This window comes from Penicillium alfredii, assembly GCF_028826965.1.
Source record: "Penicillium alfredii strain IBT 34128 chromosome Unknown utg000007l_segment0_segment0, whole genome shotgun sequence".
Classification (NCBI taxonomy): domain Eukaryota; kingdom Fungi; phylum Ascomycota; class Eurotiomycetes; order Eurotiales; family Aspergillaceae; genus Penicillium; species Penicillium alfredii.
The window spans coordinates 2,751,268-2,777,770 of NW_026622704.1; the positions used below are offsets into that span (position 1 = coordinate 2,751,268).

At 53.0% G+C, this 26,503-nt stretch overlaps 9 protein-coding genes across 9 annotated transcripts; 6 read left to right on the forward strand and 3 right to left on the reverse strand.

Annotated features, from left to right (window-relative positions):
• Nucleotides 1–481: 481 nt before the first annotated feature.
• Nucleotides 482–2,168, reverse strand: NUU61_005695 (nicotinate phosphoribosyltransferase; the record flags this gene model as incomplete). Its single annotated transcript, XM_056656277.1, has 5 exons — nt 482–702; nt 761–1,193; nt 1,253–1,872; nt 1,926–2,009; nt 2,060–2,168. 5 exons carry the CDS (start codon nt 2,166–2,168, stop codon nt 482–484), a joined length of 1,467 nt encoding a protein of 488 aa, XP_056511890.1.
• Nucleotides 2,169–4,063: 1,895 nt separating this feature from the next.
• NUU61_005696 (putative PHD finger domain protein) lies at nt 4,064–5,307 on the forward strand (the record flags this gene model as incomplete). The annotated part of the gene is made up of 2 exons (XM_056656278.1): nt 4,064–4,621; nt 4,645–5,307. 2 exons carry the CDS (start codon nt 4,064–4,066, stop codon nt 5,305–5,307), a joined length of 1,221 nt encoding a protein of 406 aa, XP_056511891.1.
• Nucleotides 5,308–5,787: 480 nt separating this feature from the next.
• On the reverse strand, nt 5,788–6,925 carry NUU61_005697 (RPC34 RNA polymerase subunit family protein; the record flags this gene model as incomplete). Its single annotated transcript, XM_056656279.1, has 2 exons — nt 5,788–6,604; nt 6,678–6,925. The coding sequence occupies 2 exons, from the start codon at nt 6,923–6,925 to the stop codon at nt 5,788–5,790; spliced, it is 1,065 nt and encodes a 354-aa protein (XP_056511892.1).
• A 390-nt stretch (nt 6,926–7,315) lies between these two features.
• sti1 (Hsp90 cochaperone STI1) lies at nt 7,316–9,274 on the forward strand (the record flags this gene model as incomplete). The annotated part of the gene is made up of 5 exons (XM_056656280.1): nt 7,316–7,380; nt 7,430–7,623; nt 7,684–8,401; nt 8,461–9,052; nt 9,122–9,274. 5 exons carry the CDS (start codon nt 7,316–7,318, stop codon nt 9,272–9,274), a joined length of 1,722 nt encoding a protein of 573 aa, XP_056511893.1.
• Nucleotides 9,275–11,144: 1,870 nt separating this feature from the next.
• NUU61_005699 (uncharacterized protein) lies at nt 11,145–15,950 on the forward strand (the record flags this gene model as incomplete). The annotated part of the gene is made up of 6 exons (XM_056656281.1): nt 11,145–11,351; nt 11,415–11,477; nt 11,537–14,189; nt 14,241–14,381; nt 14,437–14,579; nt 14,631–15,950. 6 exons carry the CDS (start codon nt 11,145–11,147, stop codon nt 15,948–15,950), a joined length of 4,527 nt encoding a protein of 1,508 aa, XP_056511894.1.
• A 1,605-nt stretch (nt 15,951–17,555) lies between these two features.
• On the forward strand, nt 17,556–19,439 carry ugp1 (UTP glucose-1-phosphate uridylyltransferase; the record flags this gene model as incomplete). Its single annotated transcript, XM_056656282.1, has 2 exons — nt 17,556–17,651; nt 17,964–19,439. 2 exons carry the CDS (start codon nt 17,556–17,558, stop codon nt 19,437–19,439), a joined length of 1,572 nt encoding a protein of 523 aa, XP_056511895.1.
• Nucleotides 19,440–20,079: 640 nt separating this feature from the next.
• Nucleotides 20,080–21,423, forward strand: NUU61_005701 (fungal specific transcription factor domain-containing protein; the record flags this gene model as incomplete). Its single annotated transcript, XM_056656283.1, has 4 exons — nt 20,080–20,360; nt 20,432–20,936; nt 21,008–21,159; nt 21,213–21,423. The coding sequence occupies 4 exons, from the start codon at nt 20,080–20,082 to the stop codon at nt 21,421–21,423; spliced, it is 1,149 nt and encodes a 382-aa protein (XP_056511896.1).
• A 28-nt stretch (nt 21,424–21,451) lies between these two features.
• On the forward strand, nt 21,452–22,566 carry NUU61_005702 (fungal specific transcription factor domain-containing protein; the record flags this gene model as incomplete). Its single annotated transcript, XM_056656284.1, has 2 exons — nt 21,452–21,798; nt 21,891–22,566. The coding sequence occupies 2 exons, from the start codon at nt 21,452–21,454 to the stop codon at nt 22,564–22,566; spliced, it is 1,023 nt and encodes a 340-aa protein (XP_056511897.1).
• A 57-nt stretch (nt 22,567–22,623) lies between these two features.
• NUU61_005703 (uncharacterized protein) lies at nt 22,624–25,370 on the reverse strand (the record flags this gene model as incomplete). Its single annotated transcript, XM_056656285.1, has 3 exons — nt 22,624–23,947; nt 24,004–24,772; nt 24,830–25,370. 3 exons carry the CDS (start codon nt 25,368–25,370, stop codon nt 22,624–22,626), a joined length of 2,634 nt encoding a protein of 877 aa, XP_056511898.1.
• Between the last annotated feature and the right edge of the window lie 1,133 nt (nt 25,371–26,503).

Below are 26,503 nucleotides of genomic sequence, written 5' to 3' on the forward strand. Positions count from 1 at the left end.
TGAACCAGTGCGAAGAGAGGACCCCGGAAGGGCGAAGGGGGGGGGGATAGTCGAAGCACAGCACTAAGAGCGCGCAGATCGAGAGACTAAATTCCCCCAAGACGCAGAAACCCCTCAGGCAATTACGCAATGGCAGGATGATCGTCGGTGAGCACGATGTCCAGCATGTAGTTCTTGACGGACACCCAGTCCATCCCTTCAATTTGATTGCATCCTGGCTGCGATGGATTCTTGTGGCTTGACAAGCTGCATTGCGCCAAACAGCTTGGTCCAACAAGATGCCCCGGAGTAGATCGTCGATCAGCCTGTCACGTTTTATGATCCGCGATTAGAGACATCGATCACTTCGCCAATTGCAATTACTTGAGATTGAAGGGATTAATGCATGCACGCTTGATTCTATTCGATTGGATATCATGATTGTTCTCTTGTTCTACGAGGCCCAGCACAAGTCAAGACTCTATCCAGGCCTGTCGGTCATTTATTCCTGTCGCGCCCAGCGATTGCTCTCGTCGCCCTGCTCCCAGGTATGCTCGATGTAGCCCAGTTTTTGCTTGACTTCTTGGACCTTCTCGTGATCGCCGGTGTTCTTACCCATGTTGTCGCTGAGCTTCACGGCAGGACGACCATTGGCAGTGGCGATCTTGATGACGATATTGAGTGGCTTGGACTTTTCTCCGCTGGAGGTGTTGATAAAATCATCTAGAGCAACGAGTTAGCACATCCTCTCATCGAGACACAGGGGAGATAGACCGCATACTTGTAAAGAAAGTCCCTACGCCAAACACAGGGCTGAACCCTGATTCTTCTGCAATTACCTTATACTCTAGGCAATGCTCGATGTCCAGCGAGTCCGAGAATACAACGGTCTTGAGATCGGTGATGCCCTCGCGGTCGTAGAATTCGCGCACCATCTTCACAAAGTACGTGGGGTCACCCGAGTCCTGGCGGACCCCGGCATAGACCTGGGCATAGGTCTTGGTTGATTCGCTGCCGCCGTTGCGGATGGGTGCGGTGATAGGAGGCTTTGTGGTTGCTTCGCTCTGCACTGTTGACTCCACAGTGGTGGCTGCGCCAGAGGGAATGGTGCTGACAGCGCCAACGCCAGCACTGGTGTATTCGGGGATGGGCTTGCGGAAGGCATCCAGGAAAGCCGGTGTGCCAAAAGTGTCGGTCAGAGCAACTCCCAGAACCTTTGGGCCATTCGAGTTAGCGGGAAAACCCATGTCCGAGGGCTATGAAGAATACTCACTCCTTCGCCAAAACACCCAAGCCAGTACCGCAAAGCCAGCTCATTGGCGTTCTCGTAGTCGTCCGTGATGGCCGCAATGGTCATGTACCACTCGTGCGCTACCGTCCCGACAGCATTCACATCGTACTTCATTGCAAAGTGCACATTACTCGTTCCTGAGAGCACACCCTTCCACCCATGCTTCTTTCCGTCCTCTGCCGCTCGACACAGCCCCTTCATGACCAAATCTTGCGTGTGGTAGTCTCGTCGGCGGCGCGATCCGAACTCCGAGAAGATACAACCATTTTCAAGCAGCGTGCAGCCTTTTCGGTAGGCTTTTTCCTCCTGACTATGGTAGTCCCAGTCTGTGTCACTGAACAGGAAATATGCTTGGCTGGTCAGCGCCAGCAACGGGATCTCATAGAGGATGGTGTCGACCCAAAGCCCCTTGATGATATATTCCACGGTGCCCTCATCCGCATCACTGCCTGTATCTTGTGACGGAGTAAATTTGATCTCGATTTGCTCGGAAGGTTTGAGACGGAAGGTTTCTAGGAAGGAGATATAGGCGTCATTGAAGTAGGGGCATTTCTTTTTGAGAAAGGCACGCTCTTCGGCGGTGACGCGGACATTGGCCATTTCTAGTGCGCAATAGTGAGCATTGGTATCCTGCAGCCCCCCAAACAATACCTACTGTCCATCTGCTCTAAAAGCCACTTGTATGCCCCGCGTCGAAGTTTCATGTGGGGTGTTCGGTTCGTGAAGCCATAGGTCACATCTGCCAGAGATCAGAAGCCAACTCCGGCCCGAGTCAGTCAAATAACTTACAGACGTCAGGGAAATACTTGAGAATCGCGCATTGCATCGTTAGCTTGTACAGATCGGTATCCAGAAGGGAGAAGATGCCCTCCGGCAGTGGAGGGGCTTCCTGGGCCATTGTGCTGGTGGACCGGATGATCTGGTATGCTGGCAAAAAGCTGAAGGAGAATAAGAGGTCAAAGAAAAGATGTGTGGTTCCAATGAGACAGAGAGAAATGGCAGTTGCAAGATGGCGTCGCTGCTTTTGGATGCGCCGCGGGGAAGATGCCGATATGGTGTTTGCACTGTTTGTAAGGGGTATGGTATGGGGGCAGCGCTGACTTTCTTTCTTGATTCTTCTCTTTGACTCCTTAAGGGAATCCTTGCAATACAATTTCAAAATGCAGTATGGCAAACGACATCTGAACCAGTAGATCGTGACCTCTACGCTATGGCCCTCGGCAAAACCCTAATCAGGCAGTATAGCGTTGATCAAAGGCTTACTTGCACCTGATGAGTGTGGCCTGTTTGGCAAGGTTATAGAAGCATTGTACATCTGGCAGGATAGAGGCAGTACATGTATTGATCACTTGCAATCTGGTGTCTTTCATCCACAAACGGCTCTCGGCCATCTTTACCGTAGACAGTACACGATTCGAGGCTTTAATGCCAGCGTGTTGGCCAGCGCCTATGATGTCTCATTCGAATTATATCATCCAGCAGCTAATACTTGAGTTGGGTGTTTCATCATTTCGAGTCCACAAACTAAGGAAATAATATAAGACTATACATGACAACAACTTCAGGGGATTGTTAAGGGATTATCACTTTATATCGAACAAAAGATCCGGCCGCTAAGAGCGCCTTCAACAATATACCGTATAAAAAGACCTATCAAAGAAACCAGTAATAGGTTCGCTATCCTCTTTTATCATACGTTTACGTACTTTCTTGTAATTATTATATATGTCTCTCGCTCGGTTCCCTTTCCGCAACCCGCTTTCTTGCAGCTTGTTGGTGTCGCCTCTTTTTATGGTCTTCCTCTATAGGATGTCTCTTTAGCGTCTGTGATACTTGCCAATATGTTTCATCAAACCGTCTTCGCTCTTCCCTTTCACCCTCTTGTTTACCTGCCTCGTCCATCTCCCGCTTTAGTTGGATCGTTCTCCTTATCTTTCGCTAGTATATGTCCTCCTTCTACTAGTAAGAATAATAATACAGCAAGTTGAAGGTAAATTGTTCGCCCTATCATGCATGCATTCCTGAGATACGAGGAGGAATATGGTGCTACTAATAAGTAAGCCGACGAAAAACTAGCGATTAATTCTGTTAATTGACAACAAAAATTAAGCTACTAGTCATGTGCTCCCTCACGAGTTCTATACTCCATCCAAATATGCTATAATGAAACAGGCCGAATCACAGGGCTCAGAAACTTCAAATAGTATATCACCTCATACTCTGTAGACCCCCTCTCTTTTCTATTATTTTTCTGATTTTCATTTTCTAAGACTTCTTACTCTTGAAATACTTTTAGCTAGATTGTTCAAAAATATCTATCTCACTCAGTGGCATAATAGCCTGTACTAACTAACTCCAATACAATGGTCATTCCCTTTCGTCCTACTACTCTTCAGATATATATATTTCTTAGGGTATTTTTGGGATATTGTCTTTCCTATATATATCTATTTGCTCTTGTAATAATTAACTGATTTTGCCTCCTTACCTAATCTATGATTTCTAAACCCCGAAGCAAAAATAGGCCACACGAAGTGTGGACGTAGTTGTGCATGCATTCATTCCCGGGATTCTGGAGGAACCTCAGGTGTCAACTGAGTCAGCGGATCCGGGCACCAGCCATTTTCCAAGTCTCCCTGCGATCATTGCTCCGATCGATGCGACAGACAAGCGTTCAGTTTTTGATCCACCATCGGTTGCAAATCTGACCAGTATTAGAGAGACTCAGGATATTTAATTCCGTTGATCTTTCACCGACATCTCCCCGATCACCGAGACCCGACCGAATCCGCGATGGCGCACGGTGCGGAGGACTGCGCGACAGTCCTGGAGCAGTTTGTGCATGATGTGGCGAACCTTCCGCTAGAAATCAACCATTTGATGGAGGAAATTCAAGCCAAGGATAAAGTGATGCAAGAGTGCCGGGCCACCATCAATTCGCGCGACAGCAGTATCCAAAAATTCATCAAAATCAACGGCAGCCTGACGCCGAATCCAAAGGAAGAACAATACAGCAAGGCAGTCCTACAGAACCTAGACCGGTCGCAGCAGCTACAGGATGAGAAGATTCAGCTGAGCGAGAAGGCATGCATCCTCCTCGACCGGCAGGTTAAGAGACTTGACGTGCGGATTCGCGACCTCCAGAATGATGGCCTGCTCTCGAACGACCCGCCGCTCCCCTCACTCTTCGACAACAAGAATCAATATCGTGACCCGCCCAAGGTCTTCTTTCCCGATTCCACCCCGTCCGACTCTACCCCCTACTCCACCCCCCTCAACCCGACATCTGGAAACGCGAACCCCATCCTGGCCGCCGCGCAGAGACTCCACCAGTCGACCCCCGCGCAGCCGGTCCAGCGGCATTGACCGCCCAGACGACTGCGCGCAGCTCTGCACCCGCTACCCCCGCGGCGGCGGTAGTACACCTCCAGCAACGGCAGCGCGAATCATCCGCCGGAGCTGTGGATAGCAAGCGTCGGCGCCTGAACGCGTCGCTCGGCACTCTCCCCGCAGCCTCATCAAACTTGCGTCAGTCGTCCATGGGCCCTGGGACCCCCAAGGCCGGCACGCCAGTCTCCAGTCGGGCAGGGAGCGCGGGCCCGCGTACCGTCGGTGGTGTCAAGAAGGCCATGACCAAAAAGGTCGCTCCGCACCAACAGGTGAAGAAGATCAAGTCTTCGGGCAAGCCATCTAAGCGCTCGTCGAGTGCTAGCGGCCGGATCAAGACCTCGAAAAAGTCCCCCACGGGTGAGGGCGATGAGGACGACGACTCGATGCTCAGCAGTGCCGACATGTCTGATTCGGACAAGAGCGATACTGGTGCCGGGGACGAGGACATGGATGATGATGACGAGGACGAGGGTAACGAAGATACCAAGGTCTACTGTACTTGTCGCACTGTCAGTCATGGGGACATGGTCGCCTGTGACAATGATAATTGTCCCTATGAGTGGTTCCACTGGAAATGTGTGGGCTTGACTCGGGAGCCTGTTGGAACGTGGTATTGCGATGAATGCAGGAAGAACCTTCTCAAGTAATTCTTGAGCGGATTGCCCTTGTTTTCCTTGTTCTTCTACTTCCTACGATTTGCATGATTGTTGATATACCCAGGGCGTTCATGGGGTCTACCTGGCTTTGTTTAATTTCCTCGGAGTTGGATACGCGAGCATTTGGTTCAAGAGAAGCCGATCCACATCTTTTTTTCTATTGTCTCAACAGAATTGCTGGCTTGCAGCCCTTCCAAGCACGTAGCGAGGCCACCTACTTTAGCTCGTAGGTCGGTACCAAAGACCAATGCCGTACAGATGAGTACACACAAACCCCTTTCAGGCGCATTCGATGCCAGAAGAAAGGCAAACCAAAGTCAAAACGCCATCGCTATGCACACAATGCCCCCATGTTTTTGTTTTCCTCGCGTCTCCCTGCTTCCATGCAAACGTGTCGACATTGGGGATTACCCATGTTGTCAATAAATCATATCTTCGGGGAACGAGTCATTCTCGTATCCCTACAGGACCTCAGAAACCAAGGCCGTTCGACAACCACGGGTCGAAATACTCGCAGGTCTCGGGGCTCACAGCGCCACCCGGCGAGCACAGTCGGAAGACCGGGCACTGGCCGCAGGGGGCTTCGGTCATGCCGTTTTTGACCAGGTGTTTGGCAGCCTCGGCTTCGTCACCCTCGGCAGCGGGTTTGCGGGCCTGGCTCGCTTTGACCGCTTCGGGATTCTTGAGAGCTCTGTAGTTCCGCCCGTCGTTCAGGGCGACGAGCTTTTTGTCGTAAGAGAGCATTTCGAGCAGCTGGACCACACTTTGTTCCCACATACGCACTGGAGTGATTCCGCTCTCGTTGACGGCGGCGGTGATGCTCTCGACTGTCGGATATCCCTTGTAGTCTGCAGGGAAGGGCAGATAGGCCTTTTCTGGCTGCTCTGACTTGACGTCCGCTTTACCTGTCGCAGTTTTGAGGCGCTTGGCCCGGCCGCGCTCGGCCGTGGGCACCTCGTACCAGCTCTTCCGGCTGACGGTGTATTCGATGAAGCCTCCCACACTGTTGATGAAGTTGGCATCAAGTACGCCGTCTGTGAACCAGGCGCCGCCCGTGATCTCCTCGCTAGGGGCCAGGCCGGCCAGCATGTACATCTTCCGGCTGGGGTATTTGACATTGTGGATGGTTTTGATGTAGTTCTTGCCCTCGAGGGATTTGAGGCTGCGATCGAGAATTGATTTGTGCAGGTTTGTGCGCATTTGAATCGAGCGCACCCAGATGCCTGTCCGTCCGGTGGACTGGATGACACTGTACACCAGACTTTCATCGGCGCTCAGAGACCGGAGTCTAGACGAAGTAAAAACCCAGAGGTCAGCCGGACCGCAACTATCAAAAGACATAAATCAAACCTAGTCCTTACTTTTCGGCATCCTCGCGCGGAACAACCTTCCATGCCAGTCGATCACTTTTGTCCTGGAGAAGACGGAAGAACTTCTGATCCACCAGGGATTGGGTGCAATTCAGGAGGAGCGGGATGTCGCCATCGGGAATGACATTCAATCCCCGCAGATCATTTTGGTAGAACAGGTGCTCGGAGTCGAATTGGTTTAAGCACGCCTCATAGAGCTTCGAGGCAAGCTGGGCAACGTCAGACCCCGCGGAGGCCATGGTTGGTGAGACGGGAGACCAGCCGGTAGAACAGAATCATCGACCAGGCTCAAATCTCTGTTCGAAGAAATCAGGGAGTTAGGGAAGCATCGTGTTTGTGAGTGTTCTGAGTCAACGATGAATCACGCTGTTTTCTCAGCGACTTTTTTCGTGGCGGGGAATGACTTGACCCGAAATGGTTTAGAGTGTTGGAGCTTCCGACATATTGCTGCCTTGCTGCCTGTATGCCTTGCTTTCATGCCTGAAGATTCATTTCTGCCTGAGGCTATGAAGTGTCCCGGAAATTTCGAGAAGCTCCCACGGAGCTCATAACCGCAGTGCATCCTCGTGGTCCGGCCTATTGACCTGCATTTCCCCATTTTCCCTGCCGACCTTTGTCTACCATCCAAAATGGCCGACGCTTTGAAAGCAGAAGGCAACAAGGCCTTCTCTGCCAAAGACTACCCTACTGCCATGTATGTGCTACCCCGCCTTGGACGGGGGACAGAAGCTGACGTATCTCAGTGAGAAATTCTCCCAGGCTATCGACCTCGAACCGCAGAACCACATCCTCTATTCGAACCGCTCCGCTGTGTACTCGGCTCAGACTGAATACCAGAAAGCTTTGGAGGATGCCGAGAAGGCCATCAGCATCAAGCCCGACTGGTCCAAGGGCCATGCCCGCAAGGGAGCTGCCTACCGTGGTCTGGGTGACCTCTGTAAGTTGGCTAATCAAACCTTGGTCTGTTTAGGTGATCTGTGGCTGATTGATCATATAGTGGCCGCCCACGACGCATACGAGGAGGCTTTGAACATCGAACCCGGCAACGAGCAAGCCAAGTCGGGCTTCAGCGCGGTCAAGCGGGCCATCAATGCGGAGGTCACGGCAGACGGAGCATCGGGTGACCCTACGGGCGGCCTCGGCGGCATGTTCAATGACCCGGCGCTGTTCCAGAAGCTGGCCAACAACCCCAAGACCGCGAGCTTGTTGGCTGACTCGGAGTTCATGGAGAAGCTGAAGAAAATCCAACAGAACCCGAACAGCGTGGGGGAGGAGATCAGAGACCCTCGTTTTCTGCAGGTCATGAGTGTACTTCTCGGGATCGATATGAACTTTGGCGGCCCGGGCGAGGGCGGCCCGTCGGGAGCCGACAAGGATGAGCCCATGCCGGATGCGAAGCCCAGCACCTCGCAGCCGAAGAAGGAACCGACGCCCGAGCCCGAGCCAGAGGACGAGGAGACGATTGCCAAGAAGAAGGCTCAGGAGGCTGGTGATGCGGAGAAGAAGATCGGCAACGACTTCTACAAGAAGAAGCAGCTTGATGAGGCCATTGAGCACTACACCAAGGCCTGGGAGCTCAACAAGGATATCACGTACTTGAATAACATCGGTGCGGCCAAGTTCGAGAAGGGAGATTACCAGGGCACTGTCGAGACTTGCCAGAAGGCCGTGGAGGAGGGCCGTGACCTGAAGGCCGACTTCAAGCTGCTGGCCAAGTATGTTAAACCGCAAACCTCCGAGTTAGATGATAGATATGCTGACAGTTTTGGGACAGGGCTTTCACAAGAATTGGCACTGCCTACGAAAAGATGGGCGACCTAACCCAGGCCATTGAATTCTACCACAAGTCTCTCACTGAGCACCGCACACCCGATGCTTTGACGAAGCTCCGCAACGCTGAGAAGACCAAGACCACAGCGGAGAAGGACGCCTACATGGACCCCGCCGAGGCGGAGAAGGCCCGTGAGCTCGGTCAGAAAAAGTTCCAGGAGGGCGACTGGCCCGGTGCTGTGGATGCCTTCACGGAGATGACCAAGCGTGCGCCCACGGACCCGCGTGGCTTCTCCAACCGTGCGGCTGCCTTGATCAAGTTGATGGCGTTCCCGCAGGCGGTGCAAGACTGCGACGAGGCCACGAGCCGTGACCCCAAGTTCATCCGCGCATACATGCGCAAGGGCCAGGCCCTGGTTGCGATGAAGGAGTACAACCGGGCTTTGGACACTTTCACCGAGGCTGGCGAGCACGACGATGGCACCCACACTCGTGAAATCGAGCAGCAGCAGCAGAAGTGCCTTGATGCGCAGTTCAGCGCCCGTGCTGGCGAGACGGAGCAGCAGACCATGGAGCGAATTCAGAACGACCCCGAGGTATGATCCCCCCCCTGCTATTTTGCTCTAATGGTATTGGGAAATGGGATGCTAACTCGATGACTGTAGATCATGTCCATCCTGCAGGACCCCGTTATGCAGAGCATTCTCCAGCAAGCAAAGAGCGACCCGGCTGCCCTGCAGGAGCACATGAAGAACCCGCAGGTGCGGATCAAGATCCAGAAACTGATGGCGGCGGGTGTCATCCGTCTGGGACGGTAAATTCGGACAATTGCCCTGGGCTTGCAATCGTCCGATGGTGGATCGACATAGGACAATTGCAACGACGTGAAGACGTGATGAGCCTATTCATTTTCATTTTCCTGGCACATGGATTCTCCGTATTTTTAAAAAAATTCTATTTGCTGCGCATGAGCTTGCATGTCTACCTTGGCCACGTCTTGAGTAATGCAGTAGCCTACCAGGGCACAGACCCGTGGACACATTCGAGGTACAGTCTGGTATCTTGCATATCTTGCATATGAAGGTCAGCCAGCTCAACCTTGGGGTTTGCAGATCTTTCCCGATGGCTAGCGCCTACGGTAATTTTCTGTCGGCGTGGGTCTTACAGTAGTGTACTAATGTAGGGACCATTTTGGGGTTATTGAGGGGCCGAAGCAGATCTGGCACCGAGGCAAAAGAAAAAACTAGTGGATGGGTGGGGATTTATCCATGGATCTGCCTGCCCATCGCTAGCAGAGGGTAACTATAGGATATAGTATAGGCCAACAAGATTGTATACTGATGGCTTCGTATGTTATTTCAGTAGCTTTAACCGAGAAAATTCAGGTTGTAGAGAGAATGATAGATCCAATTCTGCAAATGCATGCAGGTGGCCCTGCACGCTGCACTGGGAACCAAATCACAGCGACTATCGGAAAGTGGATGCACACTATGGGGCGTATCACGAACTAGAGAATCTTGGGTGCCGAGGAGGATTGTGCTTGTTGGCATGCACGTCCACGTGTCCTGGGGCTATTTACATGCTGAGAGTAGTTCTAATTGATTTGAGTAGGAAAATTAATCATAATTCATGAAATTAATATCATTATAATTAATTCTTGGAATTAGAGCTCATCTATCGGGCGAGGTATGGACCAGGTATGTCGCTGCCTAGCGAGGGGCTGTAGGGCTGGCCTGTATTTTCTAGACCCGATTTCCAGGGTTGTACTTTGATCACTTGTTTGTTTTATTTTGTTATATTTTGCTATATCAATTATGATTATACCATAAAGAGTATATACCATACTATATCATTATCTCCCATCCCATGCCCAGCCATGACGGTGGCGGTGCGGAATGAAAGCTCGGGTCGAATCTAATAGTCCTCCGCGTTAGCGCCGAGATCTCGAGTATCTATGGCCATGTCCTGTCAGCTAATCCTCTCAAATTCCTCAATTACTACCTTTCCCCGAGATCAATTGCATACAGTATTCTGTACCTTAAATTATTCTCTCTATATATACACCAAATATGTAAGATCATGATCCCAGGAACTAGAAATTCTCAGGTCCCCGACGAACCTCTCCCAGGCACCCCAGGATCCGCCCCGAGATCGACAAGGACGAGTACGTCACTGATCTCCGATCTTCTCCTTTTCTATTTTTTATTTTTTCCCCATTCGATCTGGAAGATTTCCCTGTTACAATATTACAATAGCACTATCATATTACACCGCGTAGAGAGACAATTGTTACGTGGTAATCATATCGGAGTACACCTGGTAATACGCGCTTCCTTGACGCAAGCGGCTGGGCGACTGGAGCTGCCCCAATTGGTCATCGCTCCACACACACTCTCTCTGTCCTCTTTCTCTTCCTCTTCCTCTTCTCTTCTTGTTCTTTTCTGCTTCTGTATCTATCGGTCTACCTGGGTCCTCCCCTGTATCTGACCCCTCGGTAAGCTCACATTCCTCTCCTTCCCCTCACCACCCCCTCATCGAATCCCCGAATTCCAATCCCCAGATTCTCTTCCTCCTGTCCCACCTGACATGAAACTAACCCTCACATCCCTAGGCACCAATCATTGTCCGGTCGCTAGTTCTTGAGAAAGACCTTTTTGACGACCTGCATTCGACATCCCGACCGGCGACATGGCGTCCGCCGATGCGGAGAAGACGGAGCTAAAGGCGGAAGGGGCCATTGAGACCGCCCAGCAATTGCACCAAGACCCGCAGTCCCAAGTCAATCCTGACACGATTGAGGAAAAGCTGGTTGACGAGACTCGCGAATCGGGCGCTCCCGCCTACCAGTTCGATCCGGATGCCTCCCCAGAAGATAAGGCGAACGCAGCCAAAGCGGTGGGTGCCCTGCAAGCTGAACTGGATGCGCGCTGTTCGCGAAACTGACTTGGGTGACCACAGGCATTGCCGCCCAACTTCCACCACCCGAAGAAACCCAAGGGGATGGCCGTGATCACCGACAAGGTAAGACATCGCTGCTTTTTCTGGCGAAGACCCCAACGACACATCTAACCAATTTCTAGGATGATGGTGCTGCGGACTACGATTTGCCTCCTCCACAATCCGCAACTGCCCTCTTGGCGGAAGAAGCTACGACAGCAGAAGAGAAGGGTGGAAAGGAGGTCGAGGAGGACCTGCGTTGGGCGCGCAATCGTACCGGGTGGGCTCCGCGGTTCGCCATTGAGAAGACTGCCGAGCAAGAGGAGGAGGGTACTCTACTTGACCATCAGACATATTTGGAGGGTAAACTACACGACAAGTTTTTCGGGGATTGGTACCATAATGCCGCGATCATCGTGCTTGCCTGCTTGACTTCATGGATCATTGCTGTCTTGGGCGGTGGCATTGGCTGGGTGCTCTTGGTCATGGCGGGATGCAGCACCTACTACCGTACGTCGATTCGCCGAGTGCGCCGCAATTTCCGCGACGACGTCAACCGGGAGATGTCCAAGCAGCGCCTGGAAACCGACACCGAAAGCCTCGAATGGATCAACAGCTTCTTGGTCAAGTTCTGGCCCATCTATGCCCCGGTTCTCTGCGACACAATTATCAACTCGGTTGACCAGGTTTTGAGCACCTCCACGCCGGCGTTCTTGGACAGCCTGCGCTTGAAGACGTTTGTTCTCGGTACTAAGCCGCCGCGTTTGGAGCATGTTAAGACCTACCCTAAAACGGAACCCGATACTGTCATTATGGACTGGAAATTCAGCTTCACCCCCAATGATACCATGGACTTGACTTCGCGTCAATTGAAGGACAAGATCAACCCCAAGGTGGTGCTGGAGGTCCGAGTGGGCAAGGGTGTCATGAGCAAGGGCCTTGACGTGATTGTCGAAGACATGGCCTGCTCGGGCTTGATGCGGGTCAAGGTCAAGCTTCAGATTCCGTTCCCCCACATTGAGCGTGTGGACGTCTGCTTCTTGGAGAAACCCGAGCTCGACTACGCTTGCAAGCCCATCGGGGGCGATCACCTCGGATTCGATATCAACTTTATCCCCGGCTTGGAAACCTTTATCAAGGAACAGATTCACAACAACCTCCAGCCCATGATGTACGACCCGAACGTCTTCCCCATCGAGATTGCCAAGATGTTGGCTGGAAACCCCGTGGACCAGGCCATTGGCGTTGTGGCGGTTACTCTGCACGGTGCGCACCAGCTGAAGAACCCGGACAAGTTCTCTGGTACTCCAGACCCGTACGCGATCGTGTCCTTGAACAATCGCACGGAGCTTGGCCGCACCAAGACCGTTTACGACACCGACAGCCCCCGCTGGAATGAGACTATTTACGTGATCATCACCTCCTTCACTGATGCGCTGACCATTGTCCCGTACGACTGGAATGAATACCGCAAGGACAAGGAGCTGGGAACTGCCAGCTTCGGATTGGACAAGCTTGAACAGGAGCCCAGCCATGAGGGGGTCTACCTGGAAGTGACCGCCAGTGGCCGCCACCGTGGTGCCATCCATGCCGATATCCGTTTTTTCCCTGTTTTGGAGGGCACAAAGCTGGAGTCAGGAGAGACCGAAGCACCCCCGGAGATGAACACCGGTATCGCTCAATTTACTGTCGAGCAAGCCAAGGACCTGGATGGAAGCAAGAGTCTGGTTGGCAAGCTCAATCCTTACGGTGTCTTGCTCTTGAACGGGAAGGAGATCCACATCACAAACAAATTGAAACGTACCAACAACCCTATCTTTCAAAACGCTTCCAAGGAGTTTTTGGTGACGGACCGCAAGCACGCTCGACTGGGTCTCATCATCAAGGATGATCGTGATCTCATGACCGATCCCATCCTTGGCCGGTACCAGATCAAGATGAATGATATGGTCAAAATGATGGAGCGAGGTCAGCAGTGGTTCCATCTCCACGGTGCCAAGGGTGGACGTGTGAAGATGATGCTGCAGTGGAAGCCCGTTGCGCTGGGAGGCATATCGGGCAGTGCGGGCTATGTCGACCCTATTGGTGTCATGCGCTTTCACTTCAAGAGTGCGTCTGGCTTGCGGAACCTGGAGGCCATGGGCAAGTCGGATCCCTATGCGCGTGTTCTGCTGTCCGGCATCACTCGCGGCCGCACTGTCACTTTCCGTAACAACCTCAACCCTGAGTGGGATGAGGTTGTGTATGTTCCTATCCGCAGTGCTCGTGAAAAGCTGACAGTGGAGGTTATGGACGAGGAGTCGATCAACAAAGATCGCACTCTGGGTTGGGCAGACCTCAAGGCTTCTGACTTTGTCCGCGAAACGGAAACCGGCGAGTATGAAATCGACGACGAGAAACAGTCCATCACCAGCAGTCTCCGTATCGGCAACGGACCCGCCAAAGGTCAGCTGAACTATACTGTTGCATTCTACCCGACCGTGCCTGTGGTGAACCCAGAGGATGAGGCCGACGAAGAGGAAGAGGAAGCGGATGCCGTTGGCAGCCCGGGCCCCGACACTCCTCGAAAGAGCACACACTCCAAGTCTGCCAGTGTCGACTCCAAAGCTCTCTCCAATGGAACAACCCCCAACGGCACCTCCAATGGTTCTGCGGAGCCAAACACCAACGGCCGTACTAGTCTCGAGACGAACGCCTCGCGACCTACCACTATTCGAGATTCCGAGACTGCCTCTGTTCGGTCAATCAAGGACGTTCCCAAGACTTTTGTCAGCGTAGAAGACCTCGGCAAATATGGTACAATAATTTATCCCATGTGTTTCTGCGCTTTCGCTAACCTACTTACAGAATCCGGTTTCATTGTTTTCAAATTCCACGAGGGCGAGCTGGCTTACAACAATGTGCAGCTTGAAGTTTTGATGGACGATTACATGTTCCCGGCCTACACCTCACCCAAGATCCATTCTACGACAGTCAAGTCCTCGGATAGTATGTGAAACCTGCTATTGTTTTGTCTAGAGAACAAATCGCTGACTGAGCACAGTTGGTGAGGCTTTCGTGCGTGAACTTGAATTCTCCAAGATCACGCTGCGCCTGGTCAGGAAAGGTGACCCCAAGGATTCAAGCGAGGAGCACACGGTCGCCAAGTTGACTGGCGACACGCTGCCCACGTTGCAGCGCATCTTGGTAGGTTTGATTCATGGGCTCGTCTGAAGGTCAGAACTAACGCCTCTACAGTATACTCCCACCGAGCTTGTCCTTCGTTCAACCTCCGGTGAGGTCAGTAAGATTACCGTTAGTGCCCGGTACATTCCCTCGCACATGAAGCTCGACCCGACAGAGAGTATCAACAACATGGGTACCTTGCGTGTGAAAGTTCTGGACGCAGCCGATCTGCCGTCGGCCGACCGCAACGGTCTCAGCGATCCTTACTGCAAGTTCCGCCTGGGCGACGAGAGTGTGTTTAAGACCAACGTGCAAAAGAAGACGTTACATCCGGCCTGGAACGAGTACTTTGAAACCCCCATCAAGTCTCGGATCGGCGCCAATTTCCATGTGGATGTGTATGATTGGGACTTTGGTGACAAGGCCGACTTCCTGGGTGCGACCCCGATTGACTTGGAGGGCCTCCCACCTTTCGAACCCAAGGAGGTGACCTTGCCGTTGGATGGGAAATCGGGTGTGATCCGCCTCAATTTACTCTTCAAACCCAGCTACGTCATTCGGTCCCGTCAAGGCTCCTCAACCTTCTCAGGCACATTTGCTGTCCCCGGCAAGATTGTCGGGGCGCCCGTCAAGGGCGTGGGATTTGTCGGTGGCAATGTGGTCCGGGGCGCATCGTTCCTGAAGCACGGTCTGATGTCGCGCATCCATAAGGACAAGGGCGAGGACGAAGCGTCTCTGGCCAACAGTCAGGATGAGCCCGCGGACTCTCGTCTGACTCCGGCCGTGTCGGTGGCAGACGGCGAGTCGCCCTCCACACCCCAGACCCCGCAAAAGGAGCACAGCCGTAATCGCAGCGGTGCCTCGCAGTTCGGCGATCGACTTAGTGTGATCGGCGGCACGGGCCGCGGGGATTCCGGCAGCGCCAACATCACTGTTGTCTCCGCTACGGGATTCCCCTCGACGGCCAATGTGCGGGTGATCGTCCGGGTCCAGGGACCCAAGGGCGCCAAGGAAATCCACAAGACTAAGGCCTACAAGACCAGCAGCGGCAGCGTGCAGTACGACGACTCGTTCCGCGTGCCGAACGTGACTGCCGACGCCCAGTACCAGATCCGGGTTGTGAACCACGCAACCTTTGGTTCAGATGACGTTCTGGGAGAAGCTCCATTCTTCGTGGATGACCAGGGATCTGTGGCCGGCCAGGACAAGGTCGTCAGCATCGGCGAAGGCAGCGTGACCATCCGGTCTAGCTTCGTCCCCTCGGAATCGAGCCTCCGCCCGTCGACGTCGCACTCCACCGCCGGTGAGGCCTCGGAGGGTGCCGACAGCCCGGACTCGCGCAAGCTGCCTCGTCGGAGCTTCCTGAGCAAGCGGAGCGTGAGTGGTGCATAAAGCAGAACCAAAGCACGTTAGTTCTGGAGATGCAGTCCTGTATATGAAGAAAACCCGATGAAATGCTGCTTGGAATGGGTTTTTATTTGTGATATCCTCTTTTTTTTTTTTTTTTTTTTCTTATGCAAAGTATATGGTCTCGTCTGTTTAGCGCTCGGGTGTGAAATGCAGTTTCAATTCCGGATGATCTAGTTGAGTAGAGTGTATTTATGCTTAATTAACTGGGATAACAGGGGGTATTTTTAGACTTTTAGGATTTCTCCCGTGAAGTCAAAGAGAACCCAAGGATCTGCCCGAACAGTCCCATGTGGGAAGGTGGCGCGTTGTCTTTGGCCGGAACCCTGGCTGCAGCACACGAGGGAGGCGATGATCTGCGAAGTGTCGGTAGGATTGATGAGGTATACAGATAATATTTGATAATATTTGAGACATCCTTAAGTCTTGCAAGGATATTGTATTTATTTTGATGACTACTATCTAACTACTAGTAATATTCATATTGTTAGGTATATTCAGAGCATACAACTATATGAAAGTACGGTTAAGGGAGTTACGTATAGCCGCACTCCATTTCCCTGGATCGGTGGAGAGCCAATTTGCCCCACCGACAAGGAGAGTCCAGGCCTGGCACACTCTTCTTCTTCTTCTTCTTCTTTATTCTTTTTGAAGCATCATGACTCCAGGGATGACCTGGAGGATTCCGATGCAGAACTATGTAACACTGAGACTAGTCAGGTGAACTACCTTCAATAGACCGGAACTGACGGTGAAGAAAGGATGCAGCTCCCACTGAGCACAGCATTCCAGATCTAATTAGCATCTGGGAAGTGAAACTGGTCTAGGGGTTTCACTGGAATCTGGTTTGAGTGGATTATAGTATTAATAGTAATATCGCAATATAGCAATATAGTAACCTTGAACTATTGCCCGGGACAAGGGACCATCAACACCAGTGGGGCCTGTGGATAATCCAAAGAGAAAAGGGGCTTTTCAAAAGGTCTGGATCGAATATACAGAGAAAGTACAAGTTGTACGAGGGAGCCGTTATCGCGGTTGAGGCGGCTGACGACAGCGAAGCAAGGGGAGGGCACTTAAGCCTGGAGATACCAAGGGTGTAGGTAGTTGAGCAGTTAGGGCAAAGAGCAAAGAAGCAAATAAGAAGAAAAAGAACCAGAAGCCCTGATGTTAAGGGCCATCAAGTAAACAAATAGCGGATTCACGGGATTCTCTTCCCCCCACCACGATCGGCCATTCTCCCTTCTCCTTTTTAATCTTCTCCCTTCATCTTTCTCCCTCCCTCTCTCTCTTTCTCTTTTCTACTTCTCATCAACCCTCGCTGAATCCTGGTGAGTTTTCCCCGGTCGCACTGCCAATGATAGCCCCAATGATAGCCCCCCGCCCCGTTGCCAATGACGGCAGCTTGTCGACATGTCACCCGCCCTCTGCTCTTCTCTCCCGAGTGATCGACAGCTGTGGCGATTTAAAACCCCTCCTTTTTGTGCTTGTCATCAAGACCGCCACGTTTCCTCTTCCAACTCTGCTCTGAATTGACACCCTTTTTTCCCCCTCCAGTGATTCACATCTACTTCCTGATCCTTGTCCACGATGGCCGCTAAGGCGATCCCTGCTCACCTCCGCGCTCCGGCCAACGATTCAAATGCTGGTTTTGGAAAGCATCACGGAAAGTCCCAGTCACACATGGTACGTTGACAATTTGAGAGAGAGAGAGAAGGGAGGAGATTTAGTGTGGTGAACTGGTTCCTGCCTGATCCATCATCGCTGGTCGTGGCTGAACGGTTTCTCTGCACGCGGGGCCTTTTGTCTTCTGCCAGGGAAATCTGTTTACTCTCCCACCCATCTCTTATTTGATCGATCTCTCAATATCCATTCCTTGCCCAGTCTATTTTCTGTCTCTCTCTGTCTCTGTCTCTCTTGATCTGTTTTGAACATCGAATCTCGTCATTCCCCACAGCTCATTTCCCAATGTCTCGACATTCCAGTCTGCTAACCCAGATTGCCAACCAGGCTTTTGAGAATGCCTCCACGAGCGTGGCTGCATCCCAGATGCGCAATGCCCTGAATGCCCTCGCCGACACTGTCCCCGATGCCAACGAGAAAAAGCGCTTTGAAGCCGAGACCGACAACTTCTTTGCCCTGTTCCGCCGTTTCCTCAACGACAAGGCCAAGGGCAATGCTGTCAACTGGGACCGCATTGCGCCCCCGCAGCCTTCGCAGGTGGTGGGATACGATGACTTGGGTGCTGATGCGTCGGTCGAGTTCCTGAACAAGCTGGCGGTTGTCAAGCTGAACGGTGGCCTGGGTACCTCCATGGGTTGCGTCGGCCCCAAGTCCGTCATTGAGGTCCGCGAGGGCATGTCCTTCCTGGATCTTTCCGTGCGTCAGATTGAGCACCTGAACCGCACTTTCAACGTCAACGTGCCCTTCGTCCTTATGAACTCCTTCAACACCGACCAGGACACCCAGTCCATTATCAAGAAGTACGAGGGCCACAACGTCGACATCATCACCTTCAACCAGTCGCGCTACCCGCGTATCGTCAAGGACTCGCTCCTGCCCGCCCCCAAGAGCTTCGATGCTCCTCTGCAGGACTGGTATCCCCCGGGCCACGGTGACGTGTTTGAGTCCCTGTATAACTCGGGCACCCTCGATAAGCTCATTGAGCGCGGTATCGAATACATTTTCTTGTCCAACGCTGACAACCTGGGTGCTGTTGTGGATCTCCGCATTCTGCAGCACATGGTCGACTCCAACGCCGAGTACATCATGGAGCTGACGGACAAGACCAAGGCTGACGTCAAGGGTGGCACCATCATCGACTACGACGGCAAGGTCCGCCTCCTCGAGATTGCCCAGGTGCCCAAGGAGCACGTCAACGAGTTCAAGTCCATCAAGAAGTTCAAGTACTTCAACACCAACAACATCTGGATGAACGTGCGGGCTATTAAGCGTGTCGTGGAGGAGAACGAGCTGGAGATGGAGATCATCGCCAACGAGAAGTCCATCCCCGCCGACAAGAAGGGTGAGGCCGACCAGGCCATTTACCAGCTGGAGACCGCGGTTGGTGCGGCCATCCGCCACTTCAAGAACGCCCACGGTGTCAACGTGCCCCGTCGCCGGTTCTTGCCGGTCAAGACCTGCTCCGATCTGATGGTGGTCAAGTCGGACCTGTACCGCCTCGAGCACGGCCAGCTGGTCATGGACCCTAACCGCTTCGGTGGTGTGCCCGTGATCAAGCTCGGCTCCGACTTCAAGAAGGTGTCGGACTTCCAGAAGCGCATTGCCAGCATCCCGCGCATTGTCGAGCTGGACCATCTGACTATCACCGGCGCTGTTAACCTGGGCCGCAACGTCACGCTGAAAGGTACGGTGATCATCGTGGCTACCGAGGGCAGCACCATCGATATCCCGCCGGGCTCGGTGCTGGAGAACTGCGTGGTGCAGGGCAGCCTGAGAATCCTGGAGCACTAGACAATATCTACCGTACCAACGTCTTGTCTGCCGAAACCCATAGAGATGCGGAACTGGTGCAGGTCTCGGAATTGTTTTTGCGCTATGTGGGAGGTGCATTCGCGGCTATGGATTTCCATGGAGTATGCAAAAAGAAGTACTTGTATTACATTACAATAATCCAGCGTTTTTTGTTTTGTTCATGAGGGTTTTTGCCTGCATTGGGAATCGTGTTTACGTCCAAGTGCCGTTCATTGTTGCCCCTGGTCCTAGTCAATGCCATCTTTCCAGTTTTATATCGGGAGAGTAAGCTTGGAAGGATAGATCCTGGTATTCTGGATGGCTTCAACTTTAGGTTGATTTACATGCCCACGGTTCATGTTTCTTCCACCTGCTACAGGTACTCGATCATTGATCTGATAGACCATGTTCATCCCGATAGTGCAGACCCGCCACACCTCCGTTTTATTGTCCCCAACCAAGGACCAAAACAGCTATAGCCCTGGATAGGCGGGTTCCAATTCCCGATGATTTCGATCCACGTCATGCGCGGCAAACCAAGCCGAAGGGTATTGTCCTAGGCATCTAATTGTCAGCAACAGCATCTATCTATTATCTGCGTGTCTGTATTTCTGTGCTGGTTGCCGGTCCATGTCGCGCCATGAGCGATCAACACCGCCATCTTGCGCCGGGGCCCTCGCCGACCTCGCCAACGTCGGAGCATGGAAGCCCGCCTCGAGATGCGAGGACTTCGTCGGGGTCGTGGAAGAAGAGGGTGTCGACGGCGTGTTTGGCGTGCAAGAAGTCCAAACGCAAGGCGAGTTTCTTTCCATTCGAACTATACCCATGGATTTATGCATTCATCCCAAACTCTATCAAGACAACTGACAAACACAGTGCTCGGGCACACCACCCTGCGATAACTGCCGCGCCTTCAACCGGGTCTGCATCTTCGACGAATCGCTCGACCAGCGCCGCCGCGTCGCCGCCAAACGCACCGCCGACGAACTCAGCTACCACCGCGACCTCCTAAACGACCTCTTCAAGGTAGTCCGCGAAGCCGATGAGCCACAAGCTTTACGGCTCCTGGAAATTATCCGGCACAACGCGCCGCCGGAGGAGATCCGCGCCTTCATCAACGAGACGCTCGCGAGCCTGAGCGGCTCACGCGGCGGTGCCGGCGCCGGCGCCGCTGCAACGCAGGAAACCGTCGCCAAGCTCGAGGATATGCGGCAGCTGATCAATGTCGAGGGTGCCAGTCCTGCGTTTCGTCGCAAGGTTATGGATATCCATTACCTCTGCGATGAGGCGCCGTGTAAGGTGCCGGCCTGGCCGTGGACGTCTGTTACCGAGGACGGGGATCTCGTTTCGCATCTGGTGTCCTTGTATTTCTCGTGGGATTATCCGTTCCATGCATTTTTGGATGCCGGTGTTTTCATCAAGCATATGGCTCGTGGGGACTTGTCTTCGGAGTTTTGCAGCCCGTTTCTGGTCAATGCTATCTTGAGCAATGCTTGTGTTAGTTTCATTTTTCTTTTCATTGTGTCATTTTGTCTATCCTGTCTTGTGGTTGCTGATCCTTTGAATAGTACTTCTCTGAGTTCTCAGAGGCCTATGTCGTCCCTGGAGATATCTCCTCCAAGGGCAGTGATTTTCTGGCCGAGGCAGAGCGGCTCAAGGAAGAGGAGCCTGCACAGCCCAGTCTGGCTTCGTTGCAGGGCACCTTGCTGATGTATGAACGGTGAGTGTTATTCCCTGCCTATTCAAAAGCAAGTGGCTCTGATAATGTTCAAGCTACTCAATGTCACGGAACGACGATCTTGGATACACCATGCTGCATCAGGCCATCCGGATGGGCGAGGTACTAGGGCTAGTCGGGAGCAAAGGACCGCGCATGACATCCGAACAGTTCTCCGAGGACATGGATATTTCGAGCAAGCGGACGGCATGGGGATTATTCAATGTTGATACGAACGTAAACATCTTTGTCCCTTTCACACCCTGACAGCTTCTCACAACACTCCTCTTGCAGCATGGTGCACACAGGCTTTCTGCGCCCCAGTCTCATCGACCATGTCAATATAGCCCGCATCGACCGCAACCCGCTCGAAGACCAGGCTCTCTGGCGACCATACCCGACCCATCGCGAGCCGCGCCCGTCCTACCTGAGCCAGTCCTTCGACGAGGCGTGTAACTTGTCGACCGTTGCGCGTGATATCTCGCGCAGCATGTTCGCCGATGAACGGGTCAGCCCGACTCTGGAGCCAGCTCCACACCAAAGCCGCGAGGAGCTGTATGAACGGCTCCGACGCTGGCATAGTCTTTTGCCGGAGGCTTTTGACTCGCGGTACCGGCCGCCGCCGCATATTATTTTGTTGAGGTAGGTTGGTATCTATGCTCTCAGATGCAAATCACACTTTGATCCCTCCCTCTCTACATGTGGAATGAGCGGCACACTGACCTCTGGTATAGAATGCGCTATCACGCCCTGATCATCAACCTCTTCAGCTGTATCTCCGACGACGAAATCTCGAGTACGACATCTGATGCACCCAAGACACCCGAGAGCCCTCCGCGCCACACCCCAGAGACGAAATACAATGTGTGGGAAGTAACGCAGTCGGCAGCCCTTGGCATCGCAGCGCTGACCCGGCTGCACCGCCGCGAGTACGGGATGAGCCGCGCACACCACTTCGCCATGTATGCGATCAACCTCGCCTTGTTCACAATGCTCGAGCAGGAGTCGTTCAACGTGCTGGACCAAGACTTCCTGTCGCTGGCCAGCGCCTTCTCCATCGTCGCGAGCCGCTCCGCCCTCGGCCGCAATCTCTTCCATATCTTTCGCCAGTCGGTGCGCGCCAAGGAGCAGGGGAGTCGGATCCGCGACGCGAGTGCTCTTCCGGATGAGCTCAAAGATCTCTTTGACGAGCAATCATCGGCAGAGGGCCATAGTCGTTTTGACGAGTATGCCGAGGGCCTGGAGAAACTCAACCAGGAAGCGAAGTACCATGGCATTGGTGTTGACCCCGAACATGGTCTCCAGGAGTATCCCGGTCTGGGACTCTCTGATATGCTGGATCGCTACGAGAGCCTGAGTCTGGGGAAGGACGATGTACTATCCGAACGACATCGTCCAACCGGTTGTTGAATCTTGAACGTTGTTGTTTCTATTTTTTAGATGGACCCGCCCTCGAGATCAATCCACTCATCGAACAACTCCATCCCACTGCCACTGCCACGCCCCCCCGCTCTTCCTTCTTTCTTCATCAATATCCATCGCCGTGTCCGTTCCAAACACCCCAGCGGGAAGAGACTGTGCGTCCGGCCAGTCAGTTAAATCGACGCCCAGCGCAGGCGCAATGCGCCTGACAATGCCATCGCATAGAAAGAATGCACGACGCGATGCCGGGTCCACGGCGGCCATGGCGTGGATCCACGACAGCGCTGTTTTGGTTTGGGCAATTGCGGTGCAGAGGTCTGTTTGTAGTATCGGGGTGTATGGAGAAGTGACAGTGGAGGGTGGAGGCTGAGAGGATGTTGTTGCTGATGGTGCCGGTGCTGTAGCAGTGGGATTGGATGGATTGAGTGAGGCCAAGACAGAGCCTGGGTTATAGAATGGACCAGGAGTGGGCGACGGAGAACAATACGACAGGCCAAGCAGCAAGGCTGTCGTGGCTTGCATCAGAAAATGCAGAGTGGTCCACCAGGGCGCAACGCGCGCCAGCCAGGGCACATCAGGCGTCATCGGAAGAATCGAGATGAGGGCACAGGCCGCCTGCAGACACTGAGTTGCCATATCGGTCTTGAACTGGGCACGACGCGTCGGACCCAACGGGTTTGGCGAGGCGATGTGGCTTTGGGTGAGACAGGGCCTGCAGAGGGTGATGCGTGCCGAGTAATAGTTCATGGCCAGACAGATGCGCTCGCGCGCAAAGGGCACCGCAGGGTCCTCGAGCTGAACAAGATTCAGATGCCAAGGTCCAGCATTCGGGATAGTAAAACGGTATGGCGCGGGGAGCCGGGCAAGCCAGCGATCTATGCGCTGGCCATACTTCTGGACGCGGTACTCGATTTGGTTGGTGCTTTCACGCGCGCCTTCGATGCTATACACTCTGTTCAGGATCGCCTGCGTGATCAGCGCCAGGTCGACTACGCAGGAAAAGAACAGCGAGGCGCAGGCTGGGTACGTGGTCGCGCTGGCGCCGCCCTGCAGTTGAGACGAGGACTCGAATAGTGTGGGCTGCAGCTGGACTTCACGGAATGCCAGATCCCGGAGCAAAATCTGGGCCTCGGGCTGGTGGAAGCGTTCTTCTTCAAAGGGAACGGGTGCCGGAACCGAGCTCAGACTCTCGCTGACAGAGGAGGCACGTCCAGTCATCGACGTGAGCAGGTGCTCGAGATAGTAAATCGACCACCAGAGCCGGTAGCGTGCTTCCTTGGACGCGCTATGTATCCGGTCGTCCATGAGCCGGAGGTTGATCCCTAGGGAGAGGGCGGATCGCAGCGCCATGCCGGAGAACTTGGATGCGCTATATTCGAGATGTAAATAATGGGTTGGTCGCAAACGAGGCCGAAGAGAACATACCGGTTGATTTGCCCCAGGCAAAGCAGATAGACCGCGACAAGCAAGTCGAGCTGAATCTGCTGCAGATCAGTATGCTCAAATAGAACATCGCCTTGCAGACCCAAATGCCGCGCTCGCGTCAGAAACAGCAGGTCGTCTTCTCGAGGAGAGTCTTCGCCGTCTGTGAGACGAGAGTACCGACAGCCAATCGCGAAAATCATATTCAGAATGGCCAGCCATTTGTCGGGTGGCTTGGACACCCGCTCGTGGAACTTTTGATACTGGTCTACAAAGGTCGGCTTGCGGATGGCGCTGAACGTCGGGTGAACAAACGTCCAGTATGCATCGAGATAGCGATCTGCCAGTGGCCGCGGGGGCACAGCGAACGGGTCGCATGGGTCCATCATTGGGATACTGAGGTCGTCCAGGTGGTAGTCCATCATGGCAATAGGAATCTCCTTGGCCACACGCTGCCGATTTGCAGAGCCCATGTCGGGCTGGCTAGTTTCTTGAGAGGTTGAGAAAGAGCCAGCAACCCCCGTATCAGGCCGACCTTTGCTATCCACAGCGGTCTCTAGCCTGCGGATCCACGACACCTCCGAGTTCTTGCCGAAATAGCCAGCGGCGCGAGTGTTTTCGTTGCGGTTCAGATCTTCATCGACGATATCGATGGTATCCAGCGAACCCATCGAGGTCGCCGAATCCGAGTCTTCATCGTTCTGTGCATGGGGCTTCCCATCCTTGATACAAGCAGCCATGACCACGATGTTAGAGAGATTCCACACAACAACTGAAAAAGAGGAGGTTCTCACGATGAATCAATGCGCCAGGGGGTTCATCAACTAACTTACTTGCAATGCTTCTTTAATTCTCCGTGTCGTGGACGCATCGAACTCCCCTTCCAGATCGCGAAGGAGGCTTTCATACTGCTCTACACGCCGGGACAACGATCCGATCTGCTTCTGCTCGCGCACGCGCTTGACGTCCTCATACGCACACCGGATGTTATTAGAATTACACTGCGAGCAACTCGGCCTTCTTCCATCGCATTTTATTTTGCGGCGGCGACAGGGCTCGCACGCACGAGCTGAGCGTCGTCGACTGCGAGCGGGCGTGTCGGCGCTAGCTATTCGAGGGATGGCCACCTTGTTCGGAGGAGGCACGTTCGACCTCGAAGAGCCGGGGACCGATGAGGACGACGCCGACGAGTGTGGCGCTGCCAATGTTGCGCTTGTCGCCTGCGCCGAAGGTGAGATGGGGCTGGGGTTGGCGAGGGTTTGTGACGAAGTCCTCTTCCTCCTCCTCGCCGGTGCCCCCTGCGCGCCAGCGATGGCTGCATGGTTGGAGGCCGGACTGAGGTTTCCGAAATACTCAGGCCGGTTGTCCATTCTATATGGGATGGATTATTAGCCAACGGCTATTGGAATTATATTGAACGTTCCAGGGCGAAAATTTGCACAGGAACGTTGATGGGGAAATATGATGATGGCCCCGCTCAATGAAATCATTGCGAATGTGGCCTGAACCGGACAAGTTGCATGGCCTTGTTCCATCCCCAGCGATTGCTAACTCGATGGCCACTGGCGGGTTGTGGGTCGATCGGCGCGATCCTGCACGACGATTTGACATCAGGCGCGACAGTTCGGGGGTGAACAGTGGCAACCATGAATATGATATAAGTCTTTTTGGGACTGAAAACAATTGAGTATATGTAATTAGCGACTCTTCTGATATTTTCATTTATTTAATCTGTTTTTTGGTGGCATTTAGTATGTTCGAACAGAGAAGGAAAGCTTACTTTTACCATAATCCTAGTATTGGAGAGGGAAGTACAAGGGAAAGAAAAGATCAATGTCACTCTATATCGCATCTCTTTTTCTTTATTTGCTTCCCTCTGTTTAGTACCTTAATATCTACCTGTAGTGACTGAAGGAATGACTCTCAGGCTATCCCTGTATACCTAGGTATATTTCAAAGTTAATCGTAATACTTGATCGCACTGGCACCTGAGCCAACAACGTCATGACCAACGAGGACGATTTGAGATCCAGGGAGATCATATCCTTTGCACAAAACACAAGAGCAGTCAAGGCAGCCCTTTAACCTGGGTTGGAGACAAGACTCCGCTTGTTATATCAGCTTGGACCATGTTTCAACAAAGCCATATGTACAAGGTAGCTCATCCAGTGAGATACCTTTGTCTTGAGCGCATGTTGTTCCCTAGAGTGAGACTCTCCCAGAGTATTTATGAGCAGGAACTGAACCAGTGTCTTAATATGGCCATGATTGGATATAAGAGTCACATCATTCGTAAAGAGGAGCCTAGAGCAATTAAAAGAGACACTCCCTGCCCTGTGATCAGCATCGCCTTAGATGTACTTTTAGTACATTATGGTCATATAAAAGGTACATCTGTTTAGTTTGGCATGTCATAGCGACGCTGATAGACAAGATATCACCGGGCCACTTTGTGAGTCTGTAGAACGAAGTAAAAATAGCGATTGGGTTAGAATTATAAGGA